The following is a 15,927-nucleotide window of genomic DNA, read 5'->3' as shown; positions in this document are numbered from 1 at the left end:
TCTAAGAATCTGAGGACTAATACTCTAAAGAAAATATGTGTCAGTGATCCTCTCCCTATTTTTTTCCCCGATCAGGGATTCAGTGGATACTGTTATGTTATTTATGTTGTGTTTTCCTTCATATTTCCTTGTGGATTGTATTATTTTGTTTTTTCGTTTTTAGTCTGTGTTTATTCTATATCATTGCGGGTTACAAATAAACTTACTTACTAGAATTGGAATCCTTGAAATTGCTGTGGACTCACAAAAAGCAAAGGGTTCCACCAGTCCAATTCAGAAACTACTAACCTATTCTCAGGTCAAGACAAAGGGCTCAAGCTTGCTCAGAACAAAACAGCAATCAAACAGTTCGTGGTAACGAACTGTAGTAAGGAGCGACCCGGCTCAATAGTAACCAAAACTCTAAAAAATGGAATTTTGATACAAATAGCTACATCAAAAGAATCGCATTTTAATGCTGGTTTTAAATAAATAAGTTTCATCAAGTTTAGTCTTACCCATCAAAAGTTACGAGCCTGAGAAAATTTGCGTTATTTTAGAAAATAGGGGGAAACGCCCCCTAAAAGTCATAGAATCTTAACGAAAATCACACCATCAGATTCAGCGTATCAGAGAACCCTACTGTAGAAGTTTCGAGCTCCTATCTTCAAAAATGTGGAATTTTGCATTTTTTGCCAGAAGGCAGATCACGGATGCATGTTTATTTGTTTTTTTTTTTTTTTTTTTTTTTTTCCCAGGGGTGATCGTATCGACCCAGTTGTCCTAGAATGTTGCAAGAGGGTTCATTCTAACGGAAATGAAAAGTTCTAGTGCCCTTTTTAAGTGACCAAAAAAATTGGAGGGCACCTAGGCCCCCTCCCGCGCTAATTATTTTCCCAAAAACAACGGATCAAAATTCTGAGATAGCCATTTTATTCAGCGTAGTCGAAAAACCTTATAATTATGTCTTTGGGGACAACTTACTCCCCCACAGTCCCCGTGGGAGGGGCAACAAGTTACAAACTTTGACCTGTGCTTACATATAGTAATGGTTATTGGGAAGTATACAGGCGTTTTCAGGAGGATTTTTTTTGGTTTGGGGGAGGGGTTGAGAAGAGGGGGATATGCTGGGGGAACTTTCCTTCGAGAATTTGTAATGGGAGAAGAAAATTTCCATGAAGGGAGAGCAGGATTTACTAGCATTATTTAAAAAAAACAATTAAAAAATAAAAGTGAAAAAGCTTTTTCAGCTGGAAGTAAGGAACAGCAATAAAACTTAAAACAAACAGAAATTATTACCCATATGAGGGGCTCACCTCCTTCTAATACCTCGCTCTTTACGCTAAAGTATTTTCGGTAATTTCAACTACTTATTCTACGGCTTTTGTGATTCAGGGGGTCATTCTTAATGAATTGGGATAAAATTTAAGCTTTAGTGTAAAGAGCGAGGTACTGACGATGGGGCGAATCCCCTCATATATGTAATAAAAACATGAGAATACAAAAGTTCTTTACGTAAGCTAATTTATAAGTTACGTAAATCTTTTACCAATAAAAAGATTCGTAAAAAATTAAAAGTTCTAGTTGCCTTTTTAATTAACCAAAAAATCGGGGGGCAACTAGGCTTCGTCCCCCGCTCTTTTTTTCTCAAAATCATTCGATCAAAATTATGAGAAAGCCATTGAGCCAAAAAAAAAATATGAAAATTTCGTTTTGATTATTCCTCTGCGGAGAGCCAAAATCAAAACATGCATTGATTCAAAAACGTTCAGAAATTAAATAAAAAAAAACAAGTTTTTTCAACTGAAAGTAAGGAGTGACATCAAAACTTAAAACGCACAGAAATTACTTCGTATATGAAAGAGGCTGCTTCCTCATCAACGCCCCGCTCTTTACGCTAAAGTTTTTTACTGTTTTAGAAAGAAGAATTGAGAGAAAGAGTCAAACTTTAGCGTAAAGAGCGGGGCGTTGATGAGGAAGCAGCCTCTTTCATATACGAAGTAATTTCTGTGCGTTTTAAGTTTTGATGTCACTCCTTACTTTCAGTTGAAAAAACTTGTTTTTTTTTATTTAATAAGTACACGGAACGACTAGTTGAATGGAATACTTGTGCAATCCTCGACACATCTTGGCCAATTGATGGTTTTCCACAGTTGGCAAAGCTCTTCTATCAATAAGATTCGACGTCGTACTGAATCAATTTCAAGCCTTACCTCGGACTAGTTATATAGTCATACCTGAATTATTATACTATAATGAGGAGCTATCCAATAATAGATATAATAGCGTGGAAAAGGTTATTCAGACCAATGTAGCCATTAAAACAAACAAAATCCGGTAGGATTATGCATCAATAAACATCCAATGCAATTCCTTTCGTTTATTAGGCAGTAATTTCCTGGAGGGGCGCCAATCCTCAAGGTCAACCTGCAGCACTCTGTGCAGTCACGGTTCTGAGTAGTCAAACTTGTTAAACATCCACTCCGACACCACTGTGAGGCCTCACAAGCAGGATGATCCTTGTGGGAATTAGGAAGGAGCTTCTTAGAGTTGAGACCGTAAACCATACCACAACACTGGTTTATAGTTTTATAACCCTCATGCTCAAATTTTATAGTATTGAGTTTATCCTGTATACATTAAATGTATACAGGATAAGAATTGGATGCTAAACTTTGATTAAATAAAAAAACTAGTTTTTTTAACTGAAAGTAAGGAGCGACATTAAAACTTAAAACGAACAGAAATTACTCCGTATATGATATGGGTTGCCCCCTCCTCAACGTCTCACTCTTTACGCTAAAGTTTTTAATTGTTTTAAAAATTAGACTTATGGCAAAGAGTCAAACTTTAGCGTAAAGAGCGAGGGATTGCGAAGGGGAAAACCCATTTCATATACGGAGAAATTTCTGTTTTAAGCTTTAATTGTTCGTTTTAAGCTTTAATGTCGCTCCTTACTTTCAGTTAAAAAAACTAGTTTTTTTATTTAATTTCTGAACGTTTTTGAATTAATGCATGTTTGATTTTGGCTCTCCGCACATAAATTATTAAAATGAAATTTGCATACTAATTCTTTTTTTGGCTAAATGGCTTTCTCTTAATTTTGATCAGACGATTTTGAGAAATAAGGGGTGGGGAAGGAGGTGTAGTTGCCCTCCAATTTTTCGGTTACTTACATAGGTAACTAGAACTTTTAATTTTTAACGAATGTTTTTATTAGTGAAAAATATACGTAACTTATGAATTAACTTACATAACAAACTTTTATATTCTTATATTTTAATTATGTATATGAGGGGGTTTGTCCCCTCGTTAATACCTCACTCTTTATACTAAATCTTAAGTTTTGTCCCAATTCTTTAAGAATGACCCCTGAATCAGAAAGGCCGTAGAATAAGTTGTTGAAAATACTAAAAATACTTTACCATAAAGAGCGATGTATTTATCTCCTCCTAAGTACCTCGCTCTTTATGCTAAAGTATCTTTAGAACCCCTCATATGCTTAATAATCTCTGCTCGTTTTAAGTTTTAATGCTACTCCTTACTTTCAATTGAAAAAAACTTTTTTATGTTTATTTTTTCATTGTTTTTTTTTATAGTAATGCTAGAAAATCCTGCGCCCTTTTCATTGAGTTTCTCTTCCCCATGACATATTCCTACGAGGAAAGATCCTCCCCCTTAGCTCCCTCCCGTCAACCCAACCCCACAAACCACAAGAATCCCCCTGAAAACGTCTGTACACTTCTCAATAACCATTACTGTTTGTAAACACTGGTCAAAGTTTGTAACTTGCAGCCCCTCCCCTAGGGACTGTGGGGGATAAAGTCATCCCCAAAGACATAGTTATTATGGTTTTTGACTATGCGGAACAGACTGGCTATCTCAAAATTTTGATTCGTTGACTTTGGGGAAAAACTGAGCATGGGAGGGGGCCTAGGTGCCCTCCAGTTTTTTGCGTCACTTATAAAGGGCACTAGAACTTTTCATTTCCATTTGAATGAGCCCTCTTGTGACATTCTAGGGCCACTTGGTCGACACGGTGATCCCTGGGAAAAAGAAAAAAAACAACAAAAAAACAAACGAACAAATAAACACGCACCCGTGATCTATCTTCTGGCAAAAAATACGAAATTCTACATTTTTGTAGATATGAGCTTGAAATTTTCGCTATAGGGTTCTCTGATACGCTGAATGCGATTCTGTGATTTTCGTTAATATTCTATAACTTTTATGGGATGTTTCTCCTTATTTTCTAAAATAAGGTAAATCTTCTCAGGCTCGAAACTTTTGATGACAAAGACTAAATTTGATGAAACTTATATATTTAAAATCAGCATGAAAATTCGATTCTTTTGATGTATCTTTTAGCATCAAAATTTTTAGAGTTTCGTTTACTATTGAGCCGGGTCGCTCCTTACTACAGTTCGTCACCATGAACTGTTTGATTATCTTTGACGGTGAGGATTTGACAATTTTAAAAGTAATTTATTTGACCACACTGCTTTTGAATTGAAATTATTAGACTTTAATTTCATTATATGTCATTCATTTCATTTCATTAATTTATGCTCTCATTTCTTTACGTTTCATTTACAATTTTTCGGCTGGTGTACATCTACTTATTATTGGTCTCCCATATGCATTTGAGGCTAAGACACATCTGTTTTCATATCGATCACCGGAGTGACTTGCAAGGAAGAATGCTCAACCCGTTCATAATTAAGGTAGAGGGGTTATATATTTGTAGTAAATGTATATTAGTGGTTTCTCGTGTGTATTTGAGGTAATATTTGCTCTTACCCATGAATAAATTGAAAAACAATTATATTTCTCATCTTCCGGGTCAAAGCAACACAGTATTGCGTTATATGCATTGTGGATTTTTCAAATTAATAGCATGGATGAGGCACCTGGAAATAGAGAATAAAGTTGGTTCTTGGCTTTAAGGTCAATTCCTCATTAAGGAATACGTGATAACTTTTCCTGAAGAAAGGATGATTATTAGAGCATATTATTTTAAAAGTTTGGATGGTCTGATAAGTACAGCGTTTTAACCAATGGCGAAGAAGCAAAAAGAATGTTGCTCCCACTACACTTACGCCGATGAAACTTACCAATGACTGCTGCAACGGTTCACGTTGCCCAAGCAACATAAAGTTAGTTTATTTTTATCTCTAAATATTTTTTCTTGTTAATTACTACTTTATCTACTTTATACCTAATTATCTTTAAGTATTTTTCTTGTTAATTATGTTTAAAAGGGTGCAAATATAATTTTTGTAGTATATTAAATACATATTTTATTATTTTATTTATTTTTTGCAGCTGTGCTACTTGATATTCGGCAATACTCCAGCCTTTCCAATGATGAAAATGATGGAATTCCAAAAAAAGACCCTGTTGAATACTTTGAAGCTGTTAAATATGCTATTGACATAATAAATCAAAAATCGGGGGAGGTCTCTTCTCGCATTGTGCGGGATTCTTTTGTTCCAGGCATTCAAATAGGTAAGTGAAATTGTTGATACAACACAAAAATGAAATAAGGGCTGAGTAAAATAAATTTAAGAGTTTATTCGGTACTTATGTATTATAGCAGAAAACCACAAGTTCTTTATCCATTGACGCACTCTAGAACCGGTTTGAGCTTAGCGTGAGACAAGACAAAGACGAATGACAGAATCTATGGGAAATATATAGTTTGGGATATATTTTTGCACATTAGGGGCGGGGAAATTTTGGTAAAGTATTTGGACCGTGTAAAGTTAGAAAACAATTCTTACTATACACTATGCAGAATAATTTTACCTGACAATTTTTTGAATGTAGACTTGCTATACTTTACCCCACCCCCTAATGTGCAAATATGTAGCCCAAATTTGTTTCTTAAGTATTATATTCTCACCATATTTGCGATATTTCATTAGGAATGAGCGTCAGAGAAAAAGTTTCTACTTAGATGAAGAACTTGAGTTGGAGTGTTTACACTATAATTCACAAGCACTGTTTATTCTTATGAAAGTAAAGAGCGCTGTTAGAGCTTAAAATGACTAAAATTTATCCTAAAAGTGAGCTCTTTATACCAAAACTAAAATTCTAACTAATATGCTTCTATAATAGTGCTCATTCAGACGCGTTGCTTTACACTGTAAAATTTCCAGTTTTGATGTTTTGAAAGATAATTACAATTACTAACCAACTATTTCTTATAATTCCATGTGAAAAACTCTCTCAAATAGTAAATATTTTCTCTTCTTTTCTTTATCTAATTTAAATCAATGTTTAATTTGTTTTTAGTAAGTATACTATCGTTTACTCCTTAATAATGGATGAGCAAAGTACAACGCCACGTGAGTCTAAGGGCCCTGCCACGAGGAGCCATTAGAATATGGTGGACCTGTCCAAGGTTTTTCAAAATTGAAGGAGTATCTCATAATCTTTGAATATCTGATGCTTTAGTTTTGAATTTCGTTTTGTGGCATTAAATAGCGGAAACAGGGGCTATCTTTTTCGTAAATCAAAACTGGCGCTAAAAACTAGGAAAAAAAGTTTGAAGGATTTTTCCTTCTATTTTCTATGGCCCATGTTTTTCTATGATCTTCCTTCCAAAAAGAAATAGCTTTAATGTCTCTGGTGTATTCTCAAGGGGATGTAAAAGGCCAAAAAGGTAATATCATCTGACTATAGTTTCTTTTTAATTTCACAGGAAGGGGGATTGTTTGAAAAATCTTGTTCTTCGTGATGATTATTCTTCTCAGTTTTAAAAAACAACAAATTTAAATTCCTTCTTGCTCTTAATATCCTTCTGTAGATAGAGGGGAGCTGCTTCCCCCTTAGCACCAGCTTTAATTTTCTTAATGGAAATGTGAAAACAGTAAATGATGGGTCGAAACTTCGGTCTTGAGTTATGATTTTCGGGGCATCCGACATCCTTGTTTCCTCCAAATTATCATTTATTAAATTCCTTTTTCATCTTAAAAGTTGTTTTTGTACTATGCAATACTGTACATACATGGCTAAAGCTATAAATAAACCAACTAATTCCACTGAACCTTTCAGATTACTGTTCGTAATAATCCCTCACTCCTCAACGAAGTTTCCATGTAGGTCTAGCACTTGATGCCGGAACTTGCACTGTATGCGCATGTATGTTCTTCGCCACTCTTCGGTAATGATGCCATAGTGAAAAAAGAAGTTTTATTATATTGCATAGATGGTTGAAGTTCCAAATAAACCAACTAATTCCATTGAACCTTTCAGATTACTGTTCGTAATAATCCCTCACTCCTCAACGAAGTTTCCATATAGGTCTAGCATTTTGTGCTGGAACTTTTCATTGCATATTTCATTGCATAGATGGTTGAAGTTCCAAATAATCCAACTAATTCCACTGAATGTTTCAGATTACTGTTCGTAATAATCCCTAACTCGTCAACGAAGTTTCCATATAGGTCTAGCGCTTAGTGCTGGAACTTGCACTGTATGCACTTGTATGTACTTCGCCACTCTTAGGTATAAATGCTATAGTGCCAAAGAAGCTTTTTAATTCCTATAATTTGAAATTCTAGACAGATAATTCTAAACTCTAGAACTAGATAATTAACTCTAACCTTTTAGCAGCCAAACACCCAATTTTGTATATTAACGGTACATGCCGGGATATTGATGTGAGATAATACATGTGTTAATTCATGTTGGTCACGTACATGTTTAGTCATATACGTATGTTAACAAATACGTCTAACGAAGTCATTTTCGAATGTCAACTGACGGTGTAGATGGATAAATAAGTGTGTTCAAAGCCGACTGACCATTGCACAAATACAAAATCAGAAAACAAAGTAAAATAGACTCGATATTTCAGTATAGAACTACTAGATGGCTCTTTTTCTCTGAATTAAATCATTCCTGACAAATGTTCCTATTTGTTTAATTAATACTATTTGAAATCAGAAGCTCCAATTTCTGACTATTTTTTGTCAATAAGGAAAAAGACAAAAAGTGGAAAACCAATAGCAGATTCTAAATACATTCAGAACTACCAAGAAAGTTAAAAAATTGCTCGAGGTTTTAGGCATTAAATTTTTTATGTTTTCAAGATAGACCAAACACAATATTGATACAAGAAGTTTCGAGTTTTCATTATTTTTGTCAGTAAGGAAAAAAAAAAGTAAAAAAAAACAACAACAGTGGATTCTAAATATATTCACAACTACCAAGAAAGACAAAAAAATTGCTCAAAGTGCTGAATTTATGGGATCTGACTTGGACAAGAAGAGTGACTTAAGAGATTTGAATTACTGCAGCCAATATACATTTAAGGATGAACGGTTTTAACCCGTCACTGCAAGTCTTAGCACGATAACCTCCCCTGTCTGACGACAGGGGAAGTTATCGTGCTAAGAATCTCATTAGTATTAAACTTGTTGCCTATCTCAAAATTTTTGCTCCAAGGTCTTTTGGCCCTCTTTGGCAAAAGCTGTTGTTTCGCAGGTCAATGGCCGAAATGACCCCTTTCTTGGTTAAATAATATTTTGTTACTTCAAAATTGCACTGACATTCTGAACAAGTTTTCATTCAAACGTCTTTTTTTTTCTTGTTTGATTATTTGGGGATCTTCGCATAATCTCCATGCAGCTCCAGGCCCCATGGTACCTGGAACCAAACTCCGAACACCGTATGGCAACGCAGATATGAACTAACTGTTTTAACAAAAAATTGGTCGAGTCTTGTCAATATATTCTACGACCATTGGCCAGGTGCGTTCACGTGAATCGTAGCAAAGCAGCTGCTGTAGAACGTTGGACGAGGTTTCATCTGAGTGGAAATTTTAAATTCAACTGCCTTGTTTAACAAAAGAAAGTGTATTCTGGCAAAGCGCCATTTTGAGCCACAAAAAGCATTATATCATCCAATGATGGCCAACATATCGTTGCACTAACATTTTAAAATATTCAATCTCACATTCACACCTTGGAATCATAAAAAGTGAGTTTGAAAAAAGGGTAAAGTTCCCCCAGAGCCATTGATGCGCATAAGGAGTCTAGTCGACGTTTCTGTTTACCTGGAACTTTCTAAATTTCATATGGTTTTCTTAGATCTTCCCCTTAAATTCCTTAGTTTCTCTTCTTCCAATGACGTTGCTTTCGGGGAACGTATATTACTGAAAGTAAAACCTTCTAATTTCAAGGAAATTAAACTCTAATGAAATTGTCACAGTCTCCTTGTTTAACAGCAAGGTTCTCAAGGTAACCTTATAAGCTGTCACTTTGAAAGTGCATATATAAAAAATTATGGGAAGTGTAAATTTAAAACTTTTCGAAGAGAATTACTTTCTATCAGTGATTGATCGATAGTTTTTTGTTTTTTTTTTAAGTACATTTCAGGCATCATGAGCTAGCATTCATTCATGAATTTATACCGGACCTTTATCAAAGTAGTTGCAGGGAGCTGTTAAAGTGGCATAAAAACGAATCATATACAAAGTCCAGAAAACTATGAGGAAATTTGTGTAAAAATTTGACGTACTTATCGGTTATATAATAGACACTCAGGAAGTGAAGTTCGATTAATGCTAATGAAATGAAAACAAATTATGATGAATATGTAATAGTTAGGAAACAAATTTGAGTTATATATTTGCACATTAGGCGGGTGGGGTAAAGTATAGCTAATATTAAATGCGTACACTAACCATTCTTAGTTTACAACAAAAAATCGTTATCCTGGAAAAATATAATTGCCTGTTTTTTGGTCCCTGGCAAATCTCAAATCTTAACTTGAACATCCATGGTGAGACACTATTTTCTATCATAGTCAAAGCAAACTAACCGGTTATTATCCCATCTGATCTTTGCCATCCAAATGATCGACAGAATAAAGAAGTTACTTGACCAGTTTCTTGTCTTGAAATTTTATAGTGTCTATTATATAACCGATAAGTACGAAATCTGATATTTTTAGTCAAAGGAGAACCGGGTGTTATATTCTTGCATCCTTCTGGGGTGAAGTTATTGCATAATGTGTTTGTACTCCATTTCATTTAAAGAGCTTTACTTTAATTTAGGTATGCAAGTTTTTGATACTTGCTTTGATTCAAGAGTGACAAAAGAGTTTATTGTGAGTTTGATACAAAATGAAGACAGTCAGCTACTGGCTATTTTTGACGGGACTTCAATCATTGAACGATCCGCTGATTTGCAAAGTATAGTCATAAGAGAGGCAATACCGGTCCTTCCCTTGCAATATGAATCAATCGTGTCAACTCGAGACCTTGGTGAGGTAAGTCTTTCACAATATACTCTGGCTTTTTAGTTTGAAAATTTTTCAAACTAGAAGGTTGACCTAGTAAAAATTATTCTTAAATAAATAAATAGATAAACATATATATATATATATATATATATATATATATATATATATATATATATATATATATATATATATATATATATATATATATATATATATATATATATATATATATATATATATAAGTGAGCAATAATTGTGCATGTATGTATTTATGTATTTTTTCTTGAAAACGGCTCCATATTTGTTCGATAAAATTCTTATCTTAGGATATTCTTTCATAAAAAACGATCTAGATAGGTCAGGAGTCAGAGAAAATCCGTTCAGAGCCTTAATTTTTGTTTAATGCAAATGACGTCTTGTAGACCTATTGTGTTGGTACATCATATAAGCATTTCTTATGACATCATATATCACATCATATAAGCAGTTTCTTATATGATGTCATACATAGCATAAATAAAATTGTTGAGTTTCCAACGCACCAGTTATATCTAATACATGTTGGAAGGCTTAAAAAACAAAATTTGCAGTTGCAGTTACTATAAAAGATGATTCTTTGGAACCAACACCTGAAATATCAAACGTGATAAGATTTGAAAATTGTGTCTCTTAGTTTTCACTTACCAAGGAGACTGGGAGGGAAAGTATAAACTAATGAGGGGGTGCAAACCTCCGATTGAGCATTTTTTACTATGGAGGAAAGAATGGTGTACTACGTATACTCCGCAGCCTTTCCACTCCAAAAATAGTATCAAAAAGTGCCATTGTCTGAACCATCTGTCGCTTTACGACGAAACTATTGCAAGAAATTTATAAGAAGCACGTAGAGATTGAAAATTAGCTTTTAAATGACACAGTATAGATCTCTCTTATATCTAATGGTATCCTGCTAGCCCAAACAGAAAAAAATGGAAATAAGAACGAGATGAATGCTGACCATGCAAAAAGGAGATCTTCTCATTTTTCCTGATGTGGGGCTCAGAATACCCAACTGTTTGTCTCAAACCAGGGCTAATTGATTAGTTATCTTAAATTTACGTTTCATGGCATTTTGACTTATTTCTTAGAAAAATTAATGCTCTCTGGCACAAAATGGAGGGACAAAAACAAAGGCCGATTTACTTTGGCACGATCTCTTTCGTGGCATCAAAAAGTCACCGTTTACTGATGATTTATTAACAAAATTTGTAATCGATACAACATTCATTTCAATATCAGCTTATAATTTATAAATAAACCCGACGCTCACTACATCATTCTCCTCGTGCAAGTGTGGCTTGACCCGTATACTATAGAGTCACTTTTCAAGTTTGGGGGAGGGAAACATGAAAATAAAAAATGGATTAGTTATCTTGTAATTTGCATTCCCAGCATTTGAACCCTCTTTTGTTTTTAAAATTCATGCTGTGCGGCACAAAAAAGCGGAAAATACCATATTATTATGGTTTTTCAAGACGGTGGAATCAGAAGCTCTTGTTTTAGGTCTCGGACTATACAAATCGATTGGTTTTCTTAGAATCTCCTTCATTGGGGTTTTGACCCTGTTTGGGCAAAAGTTTATATTTTGTGGCATAAAACGGCAGTAAACGCCACTATACTAAGGCTGAATCTCTTTTGTTACAAGGGCACTATATATTGCGGCTTTCGTTCAAGAGAGACCTTTTCTAGCATTCTAAATGCGACGCCTGCCAATATTCACAAATTTGTTTTCGGCAAAAACTTTTACTACTTAGATTAATCGAAATAATAGTTGTCATGGATCCTGAATCAGATTCACATGGTAGTTTCTTCTAATTAAACAGTTTTTCTTGAAATATGTTTTTAAAATTTAAGTTACTATGGGCCTTGGTTCGCTTTTTTAGACGGTGGAGCTATCGCTTCAACGATTACAGAATGTTTGCTCTAAAGTTCCCGAGATCTTATAAACGTTGAGGTCAATAATATGGATGAAGGCAATGAAAAGCAGAGAGAAATGGGAAAAAAGAGAGAAAAGGGGAGAGAAAGAAGGGGAATTGAATAACAATGGAATTACTCTTACGCCACTAGTACCACTACTGGTACTAGAGTATGGAATCGCGGCCCAAGGTCTCTCGTGGACTATTCTGCCTTGAGTATTCGTAATCTAATAGGCTGCCATGTTTAGTCCTGAGCGACTAGTGTAAGTTCTCTGGCACCAAAACTGGCATCAGAGCACATAACGGGGCCAATGGTGCCATGGTCAAATCTGACGTGCCACCGATTCTATGATTTCTGTCCTCACTGATTCGGGCTGTGGGCTTGCCACAACTATGAACAGTGTAGATTTGACAACCTGTGGCGGAGTAAGTGCCACGCTATTTGGCTCACTGAGCCAGGGTCTGTGCCACCAATAGTTTATATATCAATTTATTTGTCGAGGAAGAAGGGCCCCCAAGTGGATACTACTATGGCGATAAACTCCTAAAAATCTATTCTTAGCCCTAACAGGGCTTGGGGAAAATAATAGAGACAGCCGTAGAAATATAATTCACTTTTATTTACCAATATCAAACCCAGTATTATCTCGATAAACTCTGAACAGGAACTAAGACTAAGCAATCTTATAAACAGAAAAAAGGTAAGTTAACCCCTTTCACCATTAACTGACGTGGTTGGCCAACGAAGCCTTTGAAACCCCAAAATTAAAGTAATTTTGTCCATAAATTACAAATCAATGGCAAGATTTAGCTAGTCCTTGAAACGACTAAAATAGAACTTCAGTAAAAACTAATTTATTACTTCTTGTGAAATTCTTGCCTTTAAACCGCCATTGAAAACAGACTAGTTTCTAATAAAAATTATGTTAGAGGTAAATCTGTGTATAAAAGAAAATATACGTTTATCTTCTAATAAGCGACACAGACCCCAACAAACATAATCAAGTATGACAATTTTGAAAATCTTAAAATGAAGTATGCAAGCGCTTACTTCCATTGAGAATTATTATTCCCGACCTACCGAAAATTAAGAAGCTCTCCAAATTCATAAAACTTTGTCCTTATGCCCTCCTCGGGTTAAAAGGAAGGCTACCATTTTCAGTTGTCAAAAGAACTTCTTTCCAGCTTTAACCATGCATTTTCTGTTACTGACTTCTCTTATCGACGGATTTTCAATGATGACCTTTTCGATTTTTGATTACCAGTAAAAACTTGTTGGTTCTCATTGGGAATAACGATATTAATGACAAAATCTCTAACTTTTAATGCCTGATTAAAACATAATACAAAGGGGAATTTCTTGAAAAAAGTAAAAACATGTTCTGATGAAAAACTGTACACTGCAAACTTATTGAAAAAATAAATAAAATTAAAATGAATCTACTTAAGAATGGTAAAACATCCGATGCATTTGATTAAGATAATTACGTCTTTCCTCTCTAATAGAGCACAAATTGTGAAATCCTAAATGTATATTCTTATCACCTCCCAATTTGCAATGGTGTCACCTAGGAAACCTTTTTAGACTTTATTTTTTTCTTACAATGATAAACAGCCTTGCTGTTTATTTTTCGGATATGAGATTTCTTACGACTCCAGCTTCATTCACTTTCCCGATCGTCACTGAAATGTTGAAAATATAACAGTTCAAAATAGGGATGCAACCCCTATTTTAAAGGAAAAAAGTTCGAACGATGTCTACATTTCAAGACTTTGAATCATATGATTAAAGATAAAAGGAGAAAAAGAGCTTTATTAGTGAAAGATAAACTTAAAAAAAAGAAATTATCTACACTAAAATGTTAGTTAGTGCTACGAAATTTCTGGGTGTTACCACCTCAAGGGACTTAAAATTGATTGCCATATTAAGGATATTTTAAAACGCACAAGCGCTACATATCTCCTTCTTATTGCCATTAGGCAACCAGAATGTCTAATTCTCTACCCCCACTTTTTACGGTAAAGTTTAACTTTTCATTTAAACTTTCCACTGGAAACTCCACCCGGAAACTTTCCTCCCAACAGAAAATTCTCCCCGTGAAAATCCCCAATAAAAAAAAACTCCCTGCCCCCCATAAAAAGATAACAAATACTATATGAAAACAATGAACAAATTTAATAACTTACAGCCCTTTCTCCAAGGACTGTAGGGGGGGGGGCTATGTCATCCCAAAAGGCATAGTATTTGGACCCTCCAGCTATGCTGAACAAAATGGTTTTTTCAAAATTTTAATCAGACGTTTTGGAAATAAACGGGCATGGGAGGAGGCTAATAGCTCTCTAATCTATTTGGTCACTTTAAATGGGCAGTAGAACATCTAATTGTGTTGCGAGAGCAACACTTTGGTTTTGTACCTTTTTTGTTTCTTTTTTTTCCTATGTCGCCGATGTCAGCTTATTCCTGGAAACTGGTAAGGGTCTAACTTTTGCGGTTTTTACGGAAAGTGTGGACCTCAAGCCGGATTGATGAATAAGACATTACATTTTGGGAAGCTCTGCAGAGCTCTTGCCTGGGGCCAAAAAGGATGGTTTTTGCTTGTCCACGAGCCAGAGCCTATGATGTGCGAAGTGAAGTGGAGTTATATAGCCTATGTCAGAGAGGAATATCTGAAGTTGTGCAGCCAAGCTTTCGTTTCGTCAAAGCATGTTTCTGCTTTCGAGTGGAAAGCTCCGTTCAAGCAGGCAAGAGGGCAGGCACCACTTTCAAATTGAAGATGGACTAAAATCTATAAGTGTTAAATATATGCGGCAGTTACCCAGCCCCACAGCCAATATATCTTCTTTGAGTGATAAATAGAAAAATTTACCGAAGCAAAAATGTGGCATTTTCCCACGGGTCCGAAGTACTGCCATCTATTGTTTCTATCCACTTCTGTTCGCGATTTCATATGAGTTTATCATTCGGTTTTTCGGACTTGGGATTGCGGTAGAGAAATGGTATCAGATGTGCCTAATAAACTAAAAAGTTCTCTCATTGCTAAGGAAATTGGAGCTTATCCTTTGCTCCTTTCTAATTGGTGACGTTAGAAAGTTGGCCTACGGCAAAAAAAAGCAACTTTTGAACTAAGACAGATCTAATTTTTTTTTCGACGGCAATCGATAGCTCTTGATGAGCTGATCAAAGTATATGACATCCATTTTTTTGGTACAAAAATTTCTTCATGAGGTATATCAGTTTGAAAGTTTCAAGGGGTTGACAGCTTCAGTAGTAAGGTACACACTAAAATGAAATCTAGGCCGAAACAAATTGTGAGACATATTGAGACCTTGTAAGCAGGAGTTGGCTGTTAGGTAAAAATCACCTTCGGCAATGAGGAGTTAGCAACTTTTGCTAGTTGGTGTATCTATTATTTGTTTCCAGTGTAATAATACCAATTTGATGGTAAAACCAGTTTGGTTCCAGTGGTAAGACATGTAGGGGACTTGTAAGTAATAATCTGCTGTCAGGCTACAGTCATCTTCAGCGATGAGGGGTTTGCAACTATGCTAGTTGGTGTACCCATTTATTTGTTTTCGGTGAACTTGATGCCTATCACGGGAGAGGAACTTATAAGTAAGAATCGGTTCACTTTGGGCGAGAAACGGCTGTTAGCTCATAATCATATTCAACAATGAGGGGCTTACCACTTTTGCTAGCTGGTGTACCTATTATTTGTTTGCGGTGTATTTGATGGTTGAA

General features: G+C 35.2%; 1 protein-coding gene across 2 annotated transcripts in view; it reads left to right on the top strand.

Moving 5' to 3' along the window:
* LOC136025973 (uncharacterized) overlaps window positions 1–15,927 on the top strand; it is a 157,772-nt gene that overhangs the window by 37,902 nt on the left and 103,943 nt on the right. For both annotated transcript variants that reach the window (XM_065702092.1, XM_065702091.1), the window contains exons 3-4: window positions 5,305–5,487; window positions 10,046–10,260. In XM_065702092.1, the coding sequence (XP_065558164.1) occupies window positions 5,305–5,487; window positions 10,046–10,260 (398 nt within the window). The remainder of the gene's footprint in view (window positions 1–5,304; window positions 5,488–10,045; window positions 10,261–15,927) is intronic.

Source organism: Artemia franciscana, chromosome 4 (assembly GCF_032884065.1).
Source record: "Artemia franciscana chromosome 4, ASM3288406v1, whole genome shotgun sequence".
NCBI lineage: Eukaryota > Metazoa > Arthropoda > Branchiopoda > Anostraca > Artemiidae > Artemia > Artemia franciscana.
The sequence above is the reverse complement of the archived record's forward strand: the minus strand, read 5'-3'. Positions and strand labels throughout refer to the sequence as shown.